Genomic DNA, 23199 nt, shown 5'->3' on the forward strand with positions numbered 1-23199 from the left:
CCACAATTTAGGTTTCGAGTTATAAAACAAGTGTATCATTAGCAATCTAAACCTGTTACCTAATTCAAGTATTTCTTGTCGTTTGACCTTGAAGAATCAGGTCCCTGATTCCGTGATAGGCATGTTTTTTAACGATCTATGGAAAAGTTTTTAATTTTTTCCGTGATTTTGTAATCTTCGTGCCTATTGCCATATTCCGGGCTGAATTCTAGGCTCCGTGCTACTATTGACAAATATTCGAAAAGTCGAAAATGTACCGGAAATAATATAACAGTGTGCTGTGCGACGCACTCTGCGTCCTATACCTAGTTTTTTAAGTATAACTTACCTAATCAGATTCATAAAAAATAAGATGACTTCATGACAATATCATTTACCAAAATAGACCAGGAATCAACGTACCAAGGTACTTTGCATTCGCTCAAAGAATTTAAATCATGACATTTAAATAACGTAACTTTAATAGATTTTTGCAAATAAATAGTCAAGGATCATCATTTACATTTTTAAGCAAAAAAAAAACATTGTTCTATGCCTTTAAATGAAGTATAAAGCTATTAGAATTGCAGCTCGTGTATTTATAACAATTAATTATATTCCATTGACGTTTCTCATTAAATATCTTAAAAAAAAAATATGAATTATTAAAAGATCACTTGTCTTTTCAGTATTTTTTTTTAATATTGTTCCGTCATATTATTCATTTATTAAAAATGAAACATAGATAAAATTTGTATTCTAAGCTCAAATTTTAATTTAAAATATTCTTGTATCCAAAATTCATTAAGCTTTTAGTAAAATAAAACATACCATTCATTATCTATTTTCTATTAAAATTACCATTCAAATATGTTTTTCCAAACTAAGTATTGCCTCATACATTCAATCGAAAGTCCAAAAGTTTTAAGACGAAATCCTCAAAAAGGTCACAGGTTCGAATTCTATGACCTATTGTGTGTGTCATAACATTTACAGACTTAGCAACAAGACTTTAAAGTTGAAAGTCAGGTTTAAAGGTCAATTCAGCATATCTACATATACATACCTAAGTATACATTCTTATATTAAGCATAAGTAAGTAGGAATCACAGGAGAATGTGATTCGTTACAAGTTATGTTAAACATGGAGCCGTTCGTCCAGTATTATACTAAGAACTCGCTTAACACCAGTTTAGTTGAAATCGTTCAATTTAAAAGTTTAATCTCTGATTGGTTCTATATTATTTCATGCATAATTGTAATACTATTTCGGTGCGGGATCCAAGACAGTCACGGACTTTAGTGTTCCGATGTTTTCATCGTTGTACGGTACAGTAGATTTTGGTTTAAAGGAGTTGCATCGGTCCCAGGAAGTTGCGGCGCACTTGTCTCAAAAAACATTGTTATACTATAAATGGATAATGATATTCAGATCAGTGTACAACCAATTAAGTCTCTGTCAGAAACCTAGATTAATCCAAAAACTTTTCATGATCGGTCGATCGTTAGTTCTAAGAAATGTTATTAAGTTCGGTCGTGTAATTACCTCGTGTATTTCTTCATTCATCCATACACAGTACATATGAGACGATATCAATTCTCATTTTTTTCTACACAATAAAAACATGCGGAAGTTGCAATATCTATTATACAAACATATAGCTAGTATTTCATCCACACTGTATCTTTACAATAGGAACACCTAAATACAAGGTACAAGATACTATTATTGGCGTGTGAATGGCAACTATGATGACCTTACATCGATGTTTCGAGTTACAGTTACATGGCCACACAAAGGTTTTCAAATATAATAATACTCTTCAGTTCCTATATGAATAGCCCTAGCTGTTTAATATTTACGCGTTTGTTAAATTTTATATAAAATAGATGTTGTCTTTGCATTCCCTAAAGGTTTCACCAACAGAGAGTTGACTTCACCTTGTGCATAACTAAATGCATAAAGAAAGAACTAAAAAAATATAAACGAAGCAATTCCAATGAAACGTATGTATCCTTTTTTATTTTTATTTATGCTGAGCGAGAATGTGACCTGCGCACACAGCGCCCGCACGACCTAAGAAACAGTTCGCGATCTTTCCTTAAAACATACATTGATTGGGTATTTTAAAAAGCAAAATCTAATTGAAATTAGTTTTCCTATCAACCAGTAACTGTTTCCACACTATGTAATTATAAACTACTGACTATTATAGAATAAAAATGATAATTGGCTTGCAATAGAATCTCGAATCTTACGTAAAGCCCGTCTGACTAAACCTGTAGCTTCTGGTTAACATTCCGAACTAACGCACGGCTAAATATGTACCCATTAATAGTAACTGTGTAACTCAGTTACTGGACAATTATGTACAAGTTTTAAGTTATGTATTATGTATAGCTAAATTCGTGACAAAGGTTAAAAGGATGGTTTGTTTTTCTATCTATTTTTGTCTCCAAAAAAATTTGGTCCGACTTTTTTTGTGTAGGGAAAATCGTCCAAAGACTTCTCCCACCTTGGGAGAAGCAAGAGAGAGTGTCAGATACTTAAGACTTACTGACTAAATACCACCTCGTTCCTACTCCTGCTTCAAGCCTCACTAGCATTTTTTCCTGTGTGTGATCTTTATCATTTCTGAATTTATCATCAATCTGAGATTATTTTTGCACATCTAACAGTGCAATGATCGTTCACAAACCGTTCTACGACTACAAATACCCAGTTCTTCAGAAATTGAACAACATCTCAAGATGTGTGCACGCTAATATTACACTAAAAACTAAATTTCATCTAGACTGACATTTTTATTGGTTTAACGACTGTCTTTAAATCATTTTACGTAATGCAAGCTGTTGGTAGCACTCTGTTAATTACGTACCATTTTATTTGTAATAGACATAATGTGTAGGTACATTAATTTCTGGAATTACAATTTGCGTAATCTTTTACACGGAAGCTCTATTTCTCTTTCTAAGTGCAGAAGAGAGAAAGTACTTCGTCCATTTACTTCTAAATTCTGTTTGCATTCGCTGCACCTAAGTAAGATTATCGTCATAGATTAGGCTTAACGCTTGGGTGCTATTTAAATAATGTTTTCTTCGATTCAAATACCTGTCCATGTGTTTTTGAATAGGCTGAATAGAATTATTTAAAAATAGGGTTCTATTGTTTTTACTGAGCTTCAAATTCCTTCACCATTTTTCTCTTTCTTATTCGTATATTATACCGCTATATTGGATAGCCAATTTCATCTGTACTTGCTTTAGCAATTCATCCTATGATTTTTGTACCTATAAGTAAATTGTATTGGATGTTATTTAAGTTACATAAATTTGAAAGTGAACTTGAATGTTTTATAGCAGCTTAAACAAAATTAGATAATCCATAGGGCAATATAAAAATAGTTATAGAAATTAAGAACCAATTTGTTTTCTAAACTCGCATAACAAACAGAGAAATCGCAAAACAAATCTAGAGAAATTCCATAGTCGAGTCGATTTTACTCGGCACTACGATTGTGTCGATTAAATTATTAACCAGTTTGTTACCCAATCCGGATTCAGATAAATTCTTCGCCTTCAGTAAAAGTGACTAATTTTGACTATTACGTATGACTTATGGAAATATAGTCATAATATATTACGAAACGCATTTAACGTACATTAATTAGGCTGTATCTCATTCATACCGGCTTTCTTGCATCTCATTTAAAAAAAGAAAAGTTAATACCTTCATTCAACATTTGTAAATTTAAATTAAATTAGACTTACCATTTTAAATATCGTATAAAACCAACTCGTCCTGTCAAAGTTCCCCATCCTTATAAAATGTAAGAACACAAAGAATCTATCGATTGTACTTTGTAACACTACTGTTATTCACATTATTCACAACATCACATGCGAAGTAGATCCGATGCACATTAATAAAAAAAAAAAACTATATTGACACTGGCCGTGAACACGCGATTTAAAAAAGTTATGAAAAGTCGCGTTCGTATTTCAAGTTTTGGCGGGAAGCGTCGACTCGCGCGGGCTGCGCGCCACAGACTGCCAACATGGCCGCCGATTTTTTTGACGGTTCACACGAGTCGATTCACTTTCTACGACCTTACGGCGTATGCGACTCGTAATTAAGCATAAAGATTTACGTAACACCCCGATGTAACCCATGTCAAATTTGATTTCCGCGAATATTCATATTTTAGGACACCTGACAACGTGTTTAAAGATTTTGAGGTCTATTTCGACAAAATGAATAAATCGAGGGTAGTTATAAAATGTTGTGAATGAGTTTCACGCTTAAGATTTAAAACCGAGGTAGATGTATAATAATTCAAATGATACACAATATTCATATAAAATTCTGGTTCTCAAAAATATTCTCTACCTAATTAGAACGTTGTCTACGAAATATGCAATACGCAAATAACTCGCCTATTTCAGGCGTACACATAGGCTCAAAGTTAACAGCTCTCAAATTCCTTAGCTCCGATCAAAGCCGTACTTTTACTATATGACAACTAGATCTCGACCTTATTATTAATGAGTACTGGTCCGGTTTGCCTGACCTTCAGCCTAGATCGAATACTATCTGGTGAGCGAACTGCCCGGGCTGCCATCCGAATCCGTAATCGTAATAATATAAGTACCTATATCAAACGAAATTAGACATTATACTAACACCGTGTGGTAACGACAGAAAATTTTGTCACATGAGGGTGCCATACAGTCAAATTAATGTATTAGAACGTTAGGGATTGCTTTTGCCTTCAGAATTCTGGTGGGACTGCTCCGCTTTTAATGGTGAAAAATTTTTGTGCAATCATCTGTCAAAAAGCAGCCTCAATGATGCAGATTTGGGTACAGCGCCAACTGCTGAATCCTTGGGAGGATATGACCATCTGAAAGGCTACATTTGCTGTTTTGAGAAGATGTGTATCTGCATGTTGGGACATGATAGACTCGTTGTATCATTTGACATTGATTATTTTTGAATTGCAATCAAATACTAATACTGAATAGATCCAGAGTGAACAAGACAAGCTAAAATATACGGTAAAGTTAAGGTCTTCAGAGGAGGTATTTTTTTTATCTTAAATGGGCCGGCGTTATATACGAAATCTTATAAAAACAAGCTGTTTTGTAAAATCTGTAGCTGATAAATAGGTACCGATGTATTACATTACATGCTTTATGATTATTATAACAGTGAAGAATGAGTACCTATACTCATTACGCCAGATCTTATGTAATACAGGCCCAGCCCATTATCATCCGTTGGCTACCTCTTCACACTCCTTGTAGTTGCTCCTACAGTCAATTTCGAAATGGAAAACCCAGTTGTAGTCTAGTACCTACCTACTTAGTACCTTTTCCTCACAAGGGTCGAGACTTCCACTAAGCATTTTGACTATTTACGATATTTTCCTTGATTGATGTTTTGGATGACTTTTTTTACATTTATTGGGTCGACGTTTGGCCGCTATCTCACCTGATGGTAAGTGATGATGATAAGCAACCTATTCACTCGGGCCTTGAAACACCCAAGTTATACCCATCAGGAAACACAGACTCCGGCAAGGAGTTCCACTCCCTAGCAGTTCGCACAAGGAAGCTTGAAACGAAGCGCTTCGTGCGAGTGGGTGGGATATCTACCATGAAGCGGTGACGCCTCGCCGATTGTCTTGACTTCGTTGAAGTTAGGAATACCTAGTGTTTTTTTTTATTATTATTTATACTATACAAATGATATCATATATGTAGTATAAAGACAGAAACAAAACATACACCCGGCTGATGGTAGGGCAGCACCGTAGCCTAAGCATAGGTATGCTGTATGAGATACCCTTGGTGTTGCACCTGCAACAAGAGTGCAAGCCGTGTGGGAAAATGTTTAGTTGTACAAGACATTATTCTGATTATCAAGACTTCATGCCTTGCAGACTGTATTAGGTATGATTGGTTATTGGTACAGCAACCCCTAAAACCCCAAATTATTTCAGTTCCACCTAACATTCTAGCTGAAACATTGTTAATATAACATTTTTGTCAAGTGTTTTTGTAAGGCGCGCCAGTCTGACTACATTCCAGCCTTTGGGGAACCGGTCACGTATGATCTAGGACATGTTGAAGGCTCGCGGCGTGTGTGACAGAGAAGGGCAGGCCGCAGACCAAACATAAGTATGTCGCTTTTTAAAATAACTAAATAAGTTCACACAACTGCAAGTCAAACTGTTCTAAAATAAAAATATCTTTAGAGGAATTTTAACTCTGTTGCTTTAGGTGTAAAGTCGAAAATCTGTTGAAGAAATTTTCAGTTTGAGGGGTAGCTTGATGTGCTGGTCTCAGTATAGTCGTTTATTCGCTTGTGCGCTGGGAGGTTTCCTGTAAAAGTACGGAAGTCGTGATAATAAAGAGGAAGTCATGTTTTGTTTAATGCAACTGGAGTATTTAATAAAAAAATAACAGATTTAATTTTGTGGTATAAAGTACCTAGTAGATACTCAACAGCCCTTTATCACATTGATATTGAAAACACATAACTACCATAATATATTGAGAATACTTAGGTAGTTTCCATTTCAAGGTATGTATGTGTATGATCCCAAACATTTTTCGACCCGGCAGTAGATTTTGAGATCGTATTTTAACTAATAAGACCATACAGCTTAATTGTATGTATCTTGAGATTCGAGACAAAACACAATAAATTACAAATAAGTAGATTAGATAACGATAAACCACGGTTCGTAGTTGTGAAGTATTTCTCGAAACGAATGATTGATTTCATAATGTGTTGCCGAGTTCGATGACTCGCTCAGAATTTCTTGTGTTCAGCAGTCGCGTCACGGGCGTCGAGACAAACACGGCGATGTTACTCGGCAGGGTCGATACAGAAGATACGTTTTGAGCAATTTTAGAAGAGAAAAATATCTGACATTTAAGATAATAAAATATAAGTTTTTATTTTCAACTTTTAATCACCATCTACCAACAAGGTGCTTAGAACAATTTTTCTATACAAGTACGTTACAATTTTGTCAATAAAGAATTCTTATTTGGTGTATCTAATTAAAAGTTTTTGAACTGTGCATAGCCTCCTTGATTGAACCAGAACAGCGGCATTCTTTATAATTCTTCCTAAACTGCGGTCCTCATTAAACCACGCCTTTTGGTTAAAGCATTTTCAAAATTATGTGACTACTATTAAGCTACCGTAGTTCATACTTCGTTCCTTTTTCTATGAAACTTCTGCACTTAACTACTCGATGACTATTCTCTTTGTGCTGCACCCACTCCGTGTGCAGAATACGACGTCCAAGGAAAGTTTATTTGTCAATGAAATTACTAAAAAAAGTGTCCGGTGAAATTGTCTACTTACTTTTTCGTTGCAAGATATTTTGTAACTGAGTATAAAAGAAAGCTTGTAATGTGTAGGTAAAACAATGTATTAAGTACTAAGGTAAACTTTATCCGTAGCTACGGACTACCAAGTGGGATTACCGAGGCTCAGGGTCGAAACGCAGTAGTAGGACCGGGTGGTTTTTCGCCTCGCCCAAGGCAGGAGAAGACATTAGGTGATTTTCCTGGTTTAAAAATAAAAGGGTTTACTCTTGGAGCTCCGGCTTGAAAAGCAGGAGTTGGACCGGTTGGTTTCTAGTCGGTAGGAGTCTGATACTCCCTCTCACCTCGCTCAAGGCGGCAGAAGACATTAGATGATTTTCCCCCATTCAAATAAGGACACCTAATTCTATAGTGACCTTATGAAGCATAAGGTTTCAGTAAAGATAAGTGAAATGATATCATTAGTCTATTCTTAAGTCAAGATGGATATGACGATGTTTGTCAACAAACCAAACGCACTCCTGCCCAATTCCTAACAAACACAGAAACGTGTTATTCGGTGCGGCTATAGATATCGTTTTACTGTTTACAAACATCTTGCGTCGATCGTAGTCTAAATAATATTATAGTCTGCTCCAGTAATTGATTAACACAATTATTCTATTAGTACGAGGACATGCCATAACTAAGAGTGTCTGAGACACAATAGTGGGGATATATATTTTTTTCGAGATTACTAAATTCTTCGAGTTCCTGGTAGTTACCTGTTCTGTTCAAATAAAATTCTTTGACGTAGTAGTTTTTATTACAGTTCTATTAAAAACATTACTTACCTACTAAGTATCACGATGACTATAAAGATCACAAAGACACAGGCTAGCACTTGGTCTTTTAATAAGTTTAAAGTATGTCAAGTAATAAGCTCGTGGTCCACGAATTAATTATAAAAATAATATATTCCATGATTCTGCTTACTAATTATGATTCTCTAATGTCCCTTCATCGGCGCAGCCTAATGTCCTACAACCGGACGCTGACGGACATCAAACAACTCCGCAACGGAAACGGATATTGTAGCTGCTGTTGGCTGTCAACGTGTCTTGACCATTTATTTCGCATTAAAATATTAATTATTTTTTATACATGCCTTCTTTATAAAACTCACTCTCAACATTAGTCATTTGATATCCATCTATAAGTATTCTGTATGTCTATTCAAACCCAACTCGATTAAAAATATAGATATAATCCTCCACTTCTAAATTCAATATAATCCTGCTGATCTACCTAACCTTAGGTGTTACATATTTTTTAGAGGGAAACCGGTGTATCGTGCAATATAGGTAGTGTAGGTACGCTACTACTGAATGAAGCTAAAATATTTATCTCGTACACATCCTGAATCGGGGCTGCAGACGGTGAGCAAAGTTTGCTCGCCGCCCGACCAGAACCAGACTCACGCATGGAACATCGCGATCCGCACACGCCTCAAGTACCCATCAGAACACCACTGCTTAGCGGGTAGCAGGTTACCGAGGCTCCGACTCGAAAAACCGGAGTAGGAACGGGGTTGTTTTCAGTCGTCAATAAGAGTCTGACACGCTGTCGCTTCGCCCAAAGCGGGAAGCCATTCGAAAATGCATCCTAGTTAGTAATAATTTGATGTAGCTACCGCCATCTATTGTTATCATAATTAAAACACGTCGCGATCGTAGTTCAGTACTGCCATATAAAATTAATAATATATACTACAAGTCTAACTTATAAATAAATAATCAAATTAAACTAGAATCATTGTAGGTTGAAGAAAATAATGCTTTTAATAAATATGTCAATTAGATTAGGTAAAAATAAAAGTTATAATCAACACAGTCGCCCATTAATAACGATCAAGGCGTTAGCAAGCATTTCTTACTGGCAACATCGAAAGCAAGTGTCAAAAAAGTGATATCGCCGTGTGCGGACGGCTGTTTATTAATGTTTAATAAAATTATGAAAATAAACTAAACATTTCCAATCATACATCTGTTACATTAAAATTCTCATTATAAAGCCTTGAAATGGTGTGAATAGTGTTTTGTATCTGTGAAGGGGAACGAGATAAACGTGCAAAATGGCAAAGTAAGTGAGAAATTAATTCTGCTAAGATTCTAAGTGGATTATTGGAGAGTAACTCAATACTAAAGTGTCGCCTACGCGATGTTGCGGTTGATTAGACACGGCTGATGAAATCTCCGGTTACTGATGTGATAACTGCACAATAATATTATGGAAAAGGTTCTTGTATCTATTTTCCATGTTCGATGTTTTCACAACTGCTTAGCTCCGACTAAGAGTGTCGTAATGATATTTTCGTGTCAAGGAGATTTAGAAATTCTCCTAAATTATGTTTTAATGTCTATGCAATCAAGTTGTAAATATCCAAAAATAATGACAATAAAATAGGTGTATATTACTTATACAAAATAATGAGATTTTTATTTAGATATTTTTTATTTTATTCGTCCCCTAAGATGACCTACTGATTAACCCTCATAATCCATAATTTATGGCACATTCAACAGTCCTAATTTCACATTCACATAAACAATCCTAATTTCTTTATAATTATAATATTTTATATGTGTGTACATAAATATAAATAAATAAAACAACAAACACAATATTTTATCAACCAGGTATATTTATATTCATAGATAAAAAATGAACAGCTAACATAAACACACATGTTTTGTTTTTCTCAGGGAGATGATGATAGTGTTTGTCTATGACACTCTGTGCTGCACTTCAGAGGAGGATGACCCTATTGATGCAGTGCTGTACTTCCATCCTGGATGGGTGTCTGATACCCAGAGGCATGCACTAGCAGGACAGGTAAGTAAAGTTAAAGTTACAGTCAAATATACACATTCTGTTGTAAATCTTTAATCCTGAAGTAGTAGACGAATATATGGAATTGAAGAATTTGTTTGTGTGCTAATCTCCAGAACTACTAGTCCTTTTGTGTGGGATAATTCTTTTGTCAAGGTAGGATATAGGCTACAATACATCATGCTATGGTCAAAATTAGCCAAGCAGAAAAGGGTGAAATCAATCTGTAATAGCTGCTTAACCCACCCAGTTTTCACCAGTTGTCTTATAAGTCTCATGTGATGGAGATGAGATTGTTACCATAACACTACACTGCTGCTGAAAATATTTTTTATAACTTATTTTTATAACAATAGGTATTATAAAAATACCTATTGTGAGACATACTAAATAAACTTGAAATCACGGTTTACTCATGTAAATATTTGAGAAAAAATCTCTACTAGTTTGAGTCACAGAAGAACACTTCATCATGACCATCATGGACAGATATGACGTAGATGATTTGTAGTTAATAAGTTAATAACCTATTTCATTAGATCAAAGAAGCTTTTAAGTGGTAAACAATTAAAATATCCTTAATTGTTTAATGGTCCAATTAGCAAAGATTTCAGTAGTTATAGCCTTAAAAATAGAATTTCTCTTGCAAAATTATTGCCCTAGATCAGTCTAAATCAATAAAATATATTGATAACATGTTTATTTAGTATGTGATAAGATATGGGCTTTGCAAAATTAATAACTATTAAATGTTATTTTAAGGAATTGACAACTAATTTTTAAACATAGTAGATAGGTACTTACTAAAAAGTTTCTTATCTGTGTGACTGTGACCTAAATTAAAGTATTGAAGGACTAATAAAAGTTTGATAAGTATATAATGTCATTCATTAATAACTTGAGCAAAGGAAATTAATATTAAATCATTAAAAAAAAATTACAGAATTTTGTTTTCGCCCATCAAGTTTATCGTAAGTATTAAGTTCGTCTATCAATTTAAATAGCTCTTTGCGTGATGATGTAATGATTTATATTCTCACATAAAAGAAGATTATTTATTTTCAGCTCCATTAAACATACATCCTTTCAGCTTTGTAAAGAAATAATTAGAAGCCAATTGATGTTTAGCAAATGTGCTAATTGATTTATCTTATTAGTTTATTAGCAAGATTAATCGCCAATTACCGTTAATGTATGGATTCATTCACGATGTTAGCGTGTGTTCACGATAGCGGCGCGCCCGTCAATATATAATGTAATAGCATGAAACTTCGCGTTCACCTACCTGGATAGCATTAGTGAAGAAGTTGGGGATTATATCTGCTGTATTTACACAAACTGATAACATAACTTCAACTGATATTTTAACATCAATTTATTAATTGATGTGATGAGTCACGTAAATACCTTATTTAGTTGTTTAGGTATATTTATCTATCCAAAATCTATGACAATAAATTATAACAATAATTCTAAAAGTATCAATAGTCTAATGTTTTCTCTATACTTCGTTACTGAAGACACACCATACTTCATTATTTTGTTTTTTTTTCTGGATTTACTCTATTTCTAATAACGACTCATGTCAAAAAATGTGCCATCCAATCCGTATACAGGGTGTCCCTGAAGTCGACGTCCAACAGGCACCAGGTGATCGGCAAGGTTCCAAATATTATCAGAAAAATATAAAAAAATTCTAAGTCCTACAGTTTTAAAATTACAGTGACTTATGCGTTATCCGCGAAAAAGTACACCCTGTGCCAGTCTTTTGACTCTTGTTGCTACAAATCTTTATTTTTTCGTCTGCAGTCTTCCTTACCTTATCCTGAATAGTGCTCCAGTAATATGGAATCATAAATCAAGAATCTTAGCCAACTGCTTTAGATTGGAAAACATTGTTAGTTTTAGAGGAACCAAATACTCTGAATAAAATTTTCATCTTACTTTAAGTGACTGTACTGAATAAATTATGTATGGCGCTAGTAGTGGCAAATTTCACCAAAGTTGGCGCATTTAATAAGGATTATAAAATGGTATAGCACTTTGCACATTATTTCTTAAATTCGACACAAAAAAAGATTTTCCAACGAAACTCCGTTTCGATGAATTTATTTGAACTTACTAAAATTTCTTCTAGTGTACTCAAATCATACGTTACAACCTCGTATGCACTAGACAACACTTTACACGCGATTTGTTATCATCATGTTGAAAATCAGCGAGGATCTCTTGTGATCTTGTCAAACAACATTGTCTGTCTACTCATGATTTCGCTTGCAACATTCGTCGGCAATATTATCGCTAGAGGAACTGGTGTTGTGCATCTCGAGCCATCGTACTAGGGCTACGGGATTTTAGCTAAGCACTGGCTTTTTTTGCACCGTGTTGATTATTTAATTTTTAAATTATTTTTAACTTTACCTGCAATTTCTTGTAACGGTGCAAATAAATCATTCTCGTCAAACTAAAGAACATTTTGATGCTTCATACCGCATTTGATCACAAGGCATGAACATGTAACTTAATCGGAGGATTCGCCCAGTCCTTTTTTTTTGATGGGGATATGACAAGTAATTGTGCGTAAGGGCTCATGTACACCATACAACTACCGCGTCGATATGCTGTGTACATGAATCTGCCGCGTCCGTTCCTTTTGATTTTACTACAAATTTGATAATGTGTTTGATGCACTATGAACATCATATTGCAATCATTCAATATTATTTAGTGAAACACGATACATAACAACAGTTCCTCTAGCGATAATATTGCCGACGAATGTTGCAAGCGAAATCATGAGTAGACAGACAATGTTGTTTGACAAGATCACAAGAGATCCTCGCTGATTTTCAACACGATGATAACAAATCGCGTGCAAAGTGTTGTCTAGTGCATACGAGGTTGTAACGTATGATTTGAGTACACTAGAAGAAATTTTAGTAAGTTCAAATAAATTCATCGAAACGGAGTTTCGTTGGAAAATCTTTTTTTGTGTCGAATTTAAGAAATAATGTGCAAAGTGCTATACCATTTTATAATCCTTATTAAATGCGCCAACTTTGGTGAAATTTGCCACTACTAGCGCCATACATAATTTATTCAGTACAGTCACTTAAAGTAAGATGAAAATTTTATTCAGAGTATTTGGTTCCTCTAAAACTAACAATGTTTTCCAATCTAAAGCAGTTGGCTAAGAATTTATGATTCCATATTACTGGAGCACTATTCAGGATAATGTAAGGAAGACTGCAGACGAAAAAATAAAGATTTGTAGCAACAAGAGTCAAAAGACTGGCACAGGGTGTACTTTTTCGTGGATAACACATAAGTCACTGTAATTTTAAAACTGTAGGACTTAGATTTTTTTTATATTTTTCTGATAACAGTTGGAACCTTGCCGATCATCTGGTGCCTGTTGGACGTCGATTTCAGGGACACCCTGTACACCTTGGTCACATAGCAGAGTAAGTAGAATACATTTATCAGTATTTCCCGATCTCTTTTCTTCCCGCATCTCATGTAGAGGCACATCATCCTCGCAAGAATGAAAATCTCCGAATCCTTGAACTGGTCAATGCTACATCAGCTCATGAACCCGCTCTCTAAAGCCAAAAAAATGTAATAATGGTCAGCTGGTCCGTACCAAACGATGCGATTAGAAAGTTTCGTCATAATCTGTGCGGAATGTCCACCGGACAACCTGCTCGAAACATCGGTTATGTGAGCGAGCATAGTTCTCAAACTTGTTCGTCTAATGTTATGTAGACAGTTGTTGTAATTTAATTATTTGTTGCGAAATTCTATTTGTTGAGGCTAATTCTATTCTGTCGCGTAAGTTGTCGTCAAGGTTAGCAGGAGTCAGAATCAAGAATATGTAAAGAATTCCTTGTCTAAGTGTTTAGGCTAGTCTAGATGTTGCGCATTTGATTTTTAACTCCGATTTAAAAAATTGAGCTACGTGGTATTATGTTTGGAACAAATAACTAAATGAAAACTACGTTGTTTATTAAATGCTGAAATGGGAACGAGCGACTTTGATTTATCAGGCAAAATATTAAGATTAAGATTTTCGATTTTCGGCTTTTATTTATCTGGTTTTTCAGTAATAGTAAGCGTCATCTGGACTTGAGCCCGGAATTATGGCCATACCTAAGCCTCTGTTACATGGGACTCATATTTGTGTCAAAAATGTGCACTTCTGCCTAGCCATTCTTTTAGTATTAGCTACATATAATAATTTAATCTTACTAATATTATAATTGCTAAAATTTGTGAGTTTGTATGTTTGTTTGTTACTCAATCACATCAAAACGGCTTAAGAGGTCGAGATGAAATTTAGAACAAGAGTAGATTATAGTCTGAAATATACGCAAAGGCTGCTTTTCCACACTTTTTTCCACCGGATACGTTTCTGTGGGAAAAAGTAGCAGCGAAGCCGCTGACAGCAGCTAGTATCTAATATCTACACGGAAATATTAAGAAGAATGTATAATGAGTCATTATGTATTTAAAATGTCGGTTTAATGGACGAATCAACAGGTCAAGCAACTTATTTATAGATTGTCGACACTTGTTTTTATCTTTTCTACGAAACACAACAGATTGGCTTGTTGTTTTTTAAACTAAGACCAGTCGATCCAATGTAACCTACTAGCAAAAAATTAAATAGTATTTTCACATTGTTATTGTGCTTATAAAATAAGTACAAAAAACGCAATATTATTTACCATTTTTTGGGTAAAATGCCAGGTCTCTCGCTCCTCAAATTAATTTTATAGTAGATAGGTAGCACTGAACCAAGCACTTACCTAGGTACTTGATTGTTACTTTGACTAAAGCCCGTATTCTCTTCTGTCTCAAATGCCTGATGAATATTTTAAAGCCTCGAGGAACTTCCAGAAACTGTCGCTCAAACATTAAAATCCTTGTCTTTCGAGTTGAATCATTAATAGTCATATTTCAATGTTTATCAGGCTCTTGTTTTATAACTAAAGAAACAAATCTATCGATAAAACATTTATAACTACAGTTTAGGCACCCAAAACTTAGATTTATTTAAGTCACCTACTCCCACGCTTTTTAACCCACTTGTCTGCTCCTATTGGTCGTAGTAGTCTATGATTTGAAGCCTGTAGCCTTCCTTAATAAATGAACTATCAGACACAGAGATATGTTTTCAATTCGAATACGTATTCAACCGATCAAAAAACTCTTGAGGTATTCTAGAATGTTATCACCACCAGGTCGTGGGCGCCGCACACTGCGTCAAGACGCTGTTCTCCCAGCCTATCGCCATCACCCTGCAGAGCGGTAAATTCATCATCAGGGAATATGGGAGGTACATATTGGTAAGTACAAGAGATTTTTTTATAATAACTATCGTGAGACATACTAAATTATCTAAAGATCACGGTTTACTTACGTAAATTAATGGAGAAAACCTATACTAGTTACCAGCCATCGAGGGACTCTTCATCATCAGCAGCGTGCGCAGATACGGCGACATCGCGCAGCCTCCTGATTTGTGCCTAAAGAGTGATTAGGTCACTCTATATAATAAATATTTTCTATTTATTATATTATTTCTTATCCTTTATTTACAGGCAATTGGCAGTGACAGAAACATCCCAGACTGGGTGCTCAAAAACCGTGCGAATCTGCTTACCTCCATGATCAAAGTGTACCACGGAGACCTGCAAGTCCTGGCTGAACAGATGGAAGACCAGCGCCGACTGTCGGAGAAGCTGTACCAGGTGTTTGAGACGTATCTACCGGTGCTGCAGTATGGCTGTCATATATTTCAAAGGGTGCCTATGTTGACTTTGCCGAAGGTAAGAAGCATTTAGTAAGTTTATTAATACAAATGTTATTACCTATATATTTTACGCGAAGCTATTAATTTTGTGAAGTCCTTAAGTGCTGCAAAAAACTTTCAGACTTAGGTAGATAATTTGGCAATAATGTACAGATGCATTCATGTTTATAGTAAGTAGGTAGATGAATGGTAGAAATCCGCACATATAACACTCGTCCTAAAGTGAGCTAAGGCAAACTGTGACGCGTACTCACCGAGATATCAAGAGATACTCCACCGAGTGTTTACTCAACACATTTATCGCGCATCCGCAAATATTGCGCGCGAAACGAGTGCCACTGCCCTATGGTGCATTGTATGCAATGCTACAAATGTATGTAGAAGGACATGTTATACTTTTGACTTTAAGAAAGATAAATGTCGTAAACAAAATTCCCAAATTATTTATGAAGAAGTTTCAGATAGAATATTAATCATTTTCTATGAATATCTTCTAACTGACTCTTCTTTAAACTAATAAAACGGAAACGAGATACTATAACCAAAAAGCCATTAATGTAGTTGAATGATTTAAAAAATCTGAATAGACTTTATTTAATTTCAGAGTGCGACATCGGTTTACATGGAATCCATGCAAATACTGGAACACTGTAGGAAGAGCAGCGGCGTCTTAGGCGGCGTCGTACTGTACAATAATAAGTGAGTTGAAACAAATTCGGTACTTATATTTCCTACACTTATCCCGGTGCAATGTCCTCTATTTCCATTCTCTCTACAAAACATCATCAAGTTAATTTTATATTTTACCATTTTTCACACGATGCCCTTTCTGTCCAAAATTTAAGTCTGAATTGTAGATATTTTACCGATAATGTTTTTAGAGAAATCAATGAAAACGTACTCGTAATATTTGCAGAATAATCGCCACACAGCTGCCTCCCGGGCTCACCTCCTACCTGACAGTGGTGGACCCGTACAGAATAAAGTCTCCCGCCGAGACCCTCGACACTGAGACTCCGCTGCCACTCGGTGCTCAACTCCTCGTCGTGTACGTCGGGAAGAAACTCTACGATAACCTGAAGAAACAGGTCGATAAGATACAGGAGTTCCATCAGAATGGAGAGGAGATGATCGCTAAGTTTAAGAAGGTAAGTCAAATATTTTTTAGTTAATAATAGTTTCAAAGATCAGAGTTAGTAGTGAGCATAAGTGTTAAGTTCATGATGTATTCATTTCAGAGTCAAGAAGTCGAACGCGAAAAACAACGCGATTTTCCCCAATCCGGCATGAAGAGAGACAAGTCGCTACTCTTTACCGCCGTCCCTGAAGAAGACCACACCATGATATCTCCACCCAGCCGGGAAGAGCGCAACCCTGACGAGGAGAGGAAGCCCCCCTCCATGCCAGATGTTGTCCCGTTCACTAACAAACCAAGACAAAGACCAACGAAACTGTCACTAAGCTTCAAAACACAAAAATCATTGGACGAAGATATCCAAGAAAATGATAAAGTGTTCACAGGACAAACTAGTGTGTGCTCCACCCCCATGGTCGAGTACAAACGACTCCACGGCAACATGCTCTCCATCTGCCAAATACCTGAAAGCCAGCAAGATAACATCAACACGGAATTAGAACCCGACGTCTTAAAAAATATAGAAAATTGCAATAAAATTAATTTGGAAAACGAAAAACGGGATAACAAAATGGTTCTAGACATCAACTGCATCGCCGACCACTACATCAACAAACCAGATCCAATCAGAAAGCTGGCCAGTGTCACAGACCTACAAGAGACTATAAAGAAATTGTCAAATCGTGCGACTTCCAAGTTTAAGTTGAAACGATCGAAAGTGTCACTAAATGACGATACTCCGTCCCCTGAACATACTCCTAAGAACCCCGGCACTATGACCATAAACGACCCATTGTTCCCAGTCTTTAGGAACGATGGTGTTGCCATATCAGAATCCCTATTCAACCAATATTTGGAACAGCACTATTCGAAAATGAAACAAGATTCTACCGACAATATGTTCACCTTTAATATGAAATTATGTGAACAAGAAAAGTTTGAAGACTTTGATTCGGAATTAAATAGATCTCCACAGAGGACTCCTAAGAAGATAGCAAAAGATTCCACGAAGACATTACCGACGGACCAGTCGAGGAGGAAATCTTTATCGTTGCCTTTGAAATCTTTGAATGAAAGTACAGATTCTCAGATAGGGTCAGAATCAGAGGCGACTAGTTTCAAAAAGAAGTTGACTGGTGTGCAGCTGACGCCTTTGATGGAGAAGCTGAGTCATTTAGCGTTTTCTGACAAGTCGAGTGGGTACAGTAGTAGGGTTATGACGCCGCTTGAGTTGAGGGAGTTCCTGACGCCGGCAGCTGACAGGCAGATCACATTTACTGATAGGTAAGTATTTAGAGAATTGTTTTACTAATTTTAACCACTTTTTGGTAGACAATCAGCTTCCTTTCAGAATGTTAATTATTTTCATATATTTAAATTTCAGGCCAAAAACTCAGCGCCAGGACTCGGAGAGTGACGATGACTCCGACAATGACTTGGAGCTGCTGCCCGAGTACAGCAAGCATGCCGTCAAGTGCGCGCTGTTTGTGAGCGGACTACACAACATGGCGCTACTCGCGTTACTCGACACCGACGCTGCCAATAATGTGGAAACTATTAATACTCTGGTATGTTGAGAAATAACTTATAGCCTTGTTTGAAGAACGTTGAAGGATTTTGGAACTAACTATAATCATCTTATTCATATTTTCACCCTTGGCAACCCTTAAAAGTATAACAACTTGTGTTATTACCAACAAATTATATTTTTTTTCAGTGGGAAACATCGCTAAACGCTCTAGGCCCAATAGAACAGAAATGTATCGAGCCTCTAGCAGCCGTGGGTGACGCGACCGACTACAGCTACTTGACGTTAGACCCCGACTGGGGCACCGTGCGCAAAGGCGGGCCCTGGGCCGCGCTCGACATAGCCACCATGGGGCTCATACATAACGAATTCGCAGAAGATCCTGAGATGTCAGAGTTTATATTGAGGTATTTCTTTATACTACTTTTCTTTCTTTTTTATTATTAGACGATTAGATAAGATTTTCTGATTAGATCACCAGGTACCACCTCGACCTCACGCTACACACCTTACGATTTAACTATACATTCCGACTTCGTCAGGTACCTAGTTTTAACTGTACAATTAAAACTGCACGGTTAAATGATTAGATAGAGATTTAACACCCGTACAATCTGTTGCAGGAGTGACGAGAGCGTAGTAGTGGGGTCTGTATGCGGCGGAGCGCAGGTGTACTACCAAGAGAAGGGGCCCCGTGGTGCCGGGCCACCGCCGCCGTCTGATGTACTGGCGGCCGCGCCACTGCGCGCGAGGCGTCGTCTACACCGTGATCACGCCACGCTACTCCTGTAATCCTAGCACGCTGACTTGTAGACACAGGTATTACCATTCTATGACTGTTCTAGTGACGTTATCGCACTTACGACGTGAGGTGCGTCAAAGAGAAATCGCAACCGAAATTAAAATGTTACCAGAAAAGGATCGATGTATAAGCCGTTGAAATGTTGTTGTGTTAAGATTTGTACTGTTTAGAAAATACTTCTGTGGGCATGGTATTTGTCAATTTATCAGCAGTGATGCATGGATAGATTTGTAACGAATTCAGTCTAGCCGAACATTGAAAGAGATTATTGTTATGTAGGTATACTAATGGAAAGGGCGTTAATTTCGACGATAGTAGAGATAGATAGTTTTATCATGACTTACATCTACACTTGAAGTACATAACAGTATAGATACTTCGACAAAATGGTGTCATTATACCTTCCTATTTAATTGAATACTTTGGAAAATGGATATCTCGTCCATAATTTTGTTCTACCTGCAACAACTTATAGGTATTTGTAGCCAATTTGAGACTTAATCACATCTATTTCATAGTTTCTAGTACCAATCTTGTTAAGATGCAACTTAGTACCTACATAATTCCAAATATTCTATGTAACCAATACCAAATAGCTAATGAAGCTCCACAGACCCTATTCCGTTATATTTTTTACTGTAAGTAGAGAAATAATTAGGTAGCTATTGTATTTCCTGTAGAACTTTATTATTTCCACAACCAGCATAGTTTACACATCCAGTAGATCCCAAATAATTAATAGCGTTGTTTTTATTGTGGGTATTTAATCGAAATTTAAAATATGACAAATTCAAAATGCGCCTGAACGTACTCAATGTACTTATTATAATATCGATTATGGAAACACGGTTTTAAGAATTTTCTACCAAGCATATGGCATTTTTCTACCATTTAAAATGTTGCCCACTTTAAAAAGCTTGTAAATACTGCCAAATTGTTGTTAATTATAAGGAAAATAAAATTAGGTGAAGTTTTTTATGAATGTCAATGGTGTCTGTATGAGAAAATTAGGTATTATGTTTTTATACAAGAATTTTTTGCTTTTCATAAGCTATGTTCAGCAGCTTTACGCCTGCTGTACTACACCAATATGATATTATACACACAATACCTGTGCCATAAGAGATGCTGAAATTGACTCGTTTTATATTTTGTTATATATTTTTATATGACTACACAAAGTAGTATTTTATTTGACATCGTAGTATCGACGTCTTCTATTATTAACCGGTAAAATCTTATTCATTTTAATTTCCGTAGAAGTCTGTAGGTGTAGTAAGGGATGTAATGAAACTTCACAAACATTTTGGCTTAGTTTATTTACCAAATACGTAGTTATTCGATGGAACATCAGTTAGTGGGTTACGACGGGTTAAAAAACCACTAGGGTTGTGTAGGTCCAGCATTAATATTTAGTACATACCTGCCCTATATAGATATTCCTTGCAGTAATGTAGTGACTGCATCGTAGACTAATTGTTTCGAGCTCATTCTATTCTTGCCACTAGAAAATAAGTTATTCGGCCAATTCTAGATTAGTATTGCTACAGAGAATGGTATTGCCAAATTTTATATTTATTTTCTTAGACAGCTGAAAGTCTCTAGTCCTTCCAGAATTTATCTTGTAGTATCTTCGCTAAAAGCTGTTCTTTGCTACGAACTGGGAACATAGGGTAGTTAAATTTATGCGATAATGGATTGTAGGTATTGAGGCGTACAATTATGTTGATAAAATACTTTGACATAACATTCCAATGCATAACAAAATGACGATAACTATGGTTCATTATCTTATAACGATAAAGTGGCAGTTTTATTTTTTATATTTATAGTGTCAAACTTTATAGTATTTTCCGCCTTAGATGTAAGTATATATTGTTGTAATGTTGCTTGCCAAGTACCTAAAGTGTACTTTTATTCAGCAGTATTATATGTGCAAGCATTCCAGATGTTTGAAGTAGTTGTTGGATTTGAAGTCGTACAACCACTGTATAAATTACTTCTGGAATGTTCTTGTATCTCTTCCTCAAGCCATTTTCAGATATTTTATTGTATATTTGACAACGCCGTGCTAAGCTATCAAGCTTAGGCAGACCATAAACAGGTGCTATTTGTGCCAAATGTGGCATCGCATGACAGGCTTACAAGGGTGCATTTAAACGACAAAAGACATCTTGTTTGTTAATTAAATAAGGCAGACTTCAAATCAAACATTCAAATCATATCACATTCCACGTCCCGTAGCTTTAAGTGACACAATTCCGCCAGAAATGAAATCGCGTCCAATGCAATCAATGCTAAACAAAACGATCATATGTTGCCGTGTATTGTTTTTAATGTTATTTGTATATTTTAAGAGTATTTAAGTTTATCAGCGGTTAGCCTAGTCGCCATGGTGAGTGCCAACACGACACGATTATGTGGTATATTTATAATAATAATAATTATACATAAATATTGTTAAGAATTTTAATAAAAATCTGATAGAGAGAATTTGGTTAATATTATTTTACTATATAATACCCATTCTATTCTAATACTAATGTTTTGCATAAAAACTGTAGATTTTATTATGGATACAACTTTAGCAGATTGGAATACGCACTAGGCTCAACGTAATTTAGAACATCTGAGATGTGCGCATTGCCTAGTGGGCTATATCATTACATTAACTTCTATTGTATAATTATGTGCTTTTTCCAATGTACATTAGGCCTCGGCCTCGAATTTTGCGGGCAGCGGGGCGGCGGCGGCAGCGGCGCGGCAGCGGCAGGATCTTATGCGTATAATCAAATGGACCGGTTTTCGAACACAGCGGCGGCGGAGCGGCGCGGGAGCGGGCAACGAGCGGTGCACTCCAGTCAAGCGGTGACCGCCCGCGTTGCGCGTCTGCATTGTAGTATAGTGTTGTGTACCTACATTTTTTTTGTGACGTATCAAAATGTCCTCGGACGTGCAAGAGCAAATGATTTCGGCAATCTTTGAGAGGACACCCATATGGAACAGCAAAGATGTGAACCATAAAAATAGAAGAAAAATTAACCAATTATGGGAAGAAATAAAAAACGAACTGAATATTGAAGACTAAAGCAAAAACTGAAATCACTCTTGATAGTTTCAAGAATATAGTCAAAAGTTTCTACACTTATTCTAGTGTAGTCGTAGAATTTGTCGGGATTTTGTCTCTGTTCTTCATAATTTCGATAAAACTCGCCATTTATTTTCCTTGCCCTATAGTAGGTCTTCTTCTTTAGCCCACAGTAAATCGAGCGTTAGGAATAAATTTGAATCAAAAAGATTTCGTTCGCTAATAAAAACAAATATCTCGACAACACAACGACGAACACAACACTACACCGCTGTAGTGCCGCGCGATCTGCCCGCTAGTTTCGAGAACGGGTCCGCCGCCGCCGCCCCGCTCCCGCTCCCGCGCCGCCGCCGCCCCGCTGCCCGCAAAATTCGAGGCTGAGGCCTTAATGTGCATCTTATAGAAAGCTAAGACATCAAAGATTAATTAAATATTGTTGCTACAGTTTTTATGCAATAAACTATTTACTATTAATATAAAACTAACTAAATGCCGTCAATATTACATACATAATTAGGTAGTATAATAAAATAGATACAAAATAAAAGCAGAGTACTCAGTCTGCTAGGGTGTGACGACGCTGACGTCGGACCAGGGAATGATTGGACTCTAACCAGGCAGGTAGCCCTTGTAT

At 36.2% G+C, this 23199-nt stretch overlaps 2 protein-coding genes across 3 annotated transcripts in view; one reads left to right on the forward strand and one right to left on the reverse strand.

Moving 5' to 3' along the window:
- Window positions 1-4052, reverse strand: part of LOC118269493 (mucin-5AC) — a 109110-nt gene extending 105058 nt beyond the window's left edge. For both annotated transcript variants that reach the window (XM_050704285.1, XM_050704284.1), the window contains exon 1: window positions 3751-4052. In XM_050704285.1, the coding sequence (XP_050560242.1) occupies window positions 3751-3798 (48 nt within the window). In that variant the 5' untranslated portion in view covers window positions 3799-4052. The remainder of the gene's footprint in view (window positions 1-3750) is intronic.
- Window positions 4053-9246: 5194 nt separating this feature from the next.
- Window positions 9247-21970, forward strand: LOC118269318 (uncharacterized). Its single transcript, XM_035584366.2, has 10 exons — window positions 9247-9447; window positions 10071-10200; window positions 15441-15545; window positions 15801-16028; window positions 16617-16711; window positions 16929-17160; window positions 17251-18431; window positions 18532-18715; window positions 18865-19082; window positions 19299-21970. The coding sequence occupies exons 1-10, from the start codon at window positions 9440-9442 to the stop codon at window positions 19465-19467; spliced, it is 2550 nt and encodes an 849-aa protein (XP_035440259.1). The 5' UTR covers window positions 9247-9439; the 3' UTR covers window positions 19468-21970.
- The last annotated feature ends 1229 nt before the right edge of the window (window positions 21971-23199 follow it).

This window comes from Spodoptera frugiperda, chromosome 2 (assembly GCF_023101765.2).
Source record: "Spodoptera frugiperda isolate SF20-4 chromosome 2, AGI-APGP_CSIRO_Sfru_2.0, whole genome shotgun sequence".
NCBI classification, from domain to species: Eukaryota; Metazoa; Arthropoda; class Insecta; order Lepidoptera; family Noctuidae; genus Spodoptera; species Spodoptera frugiperda.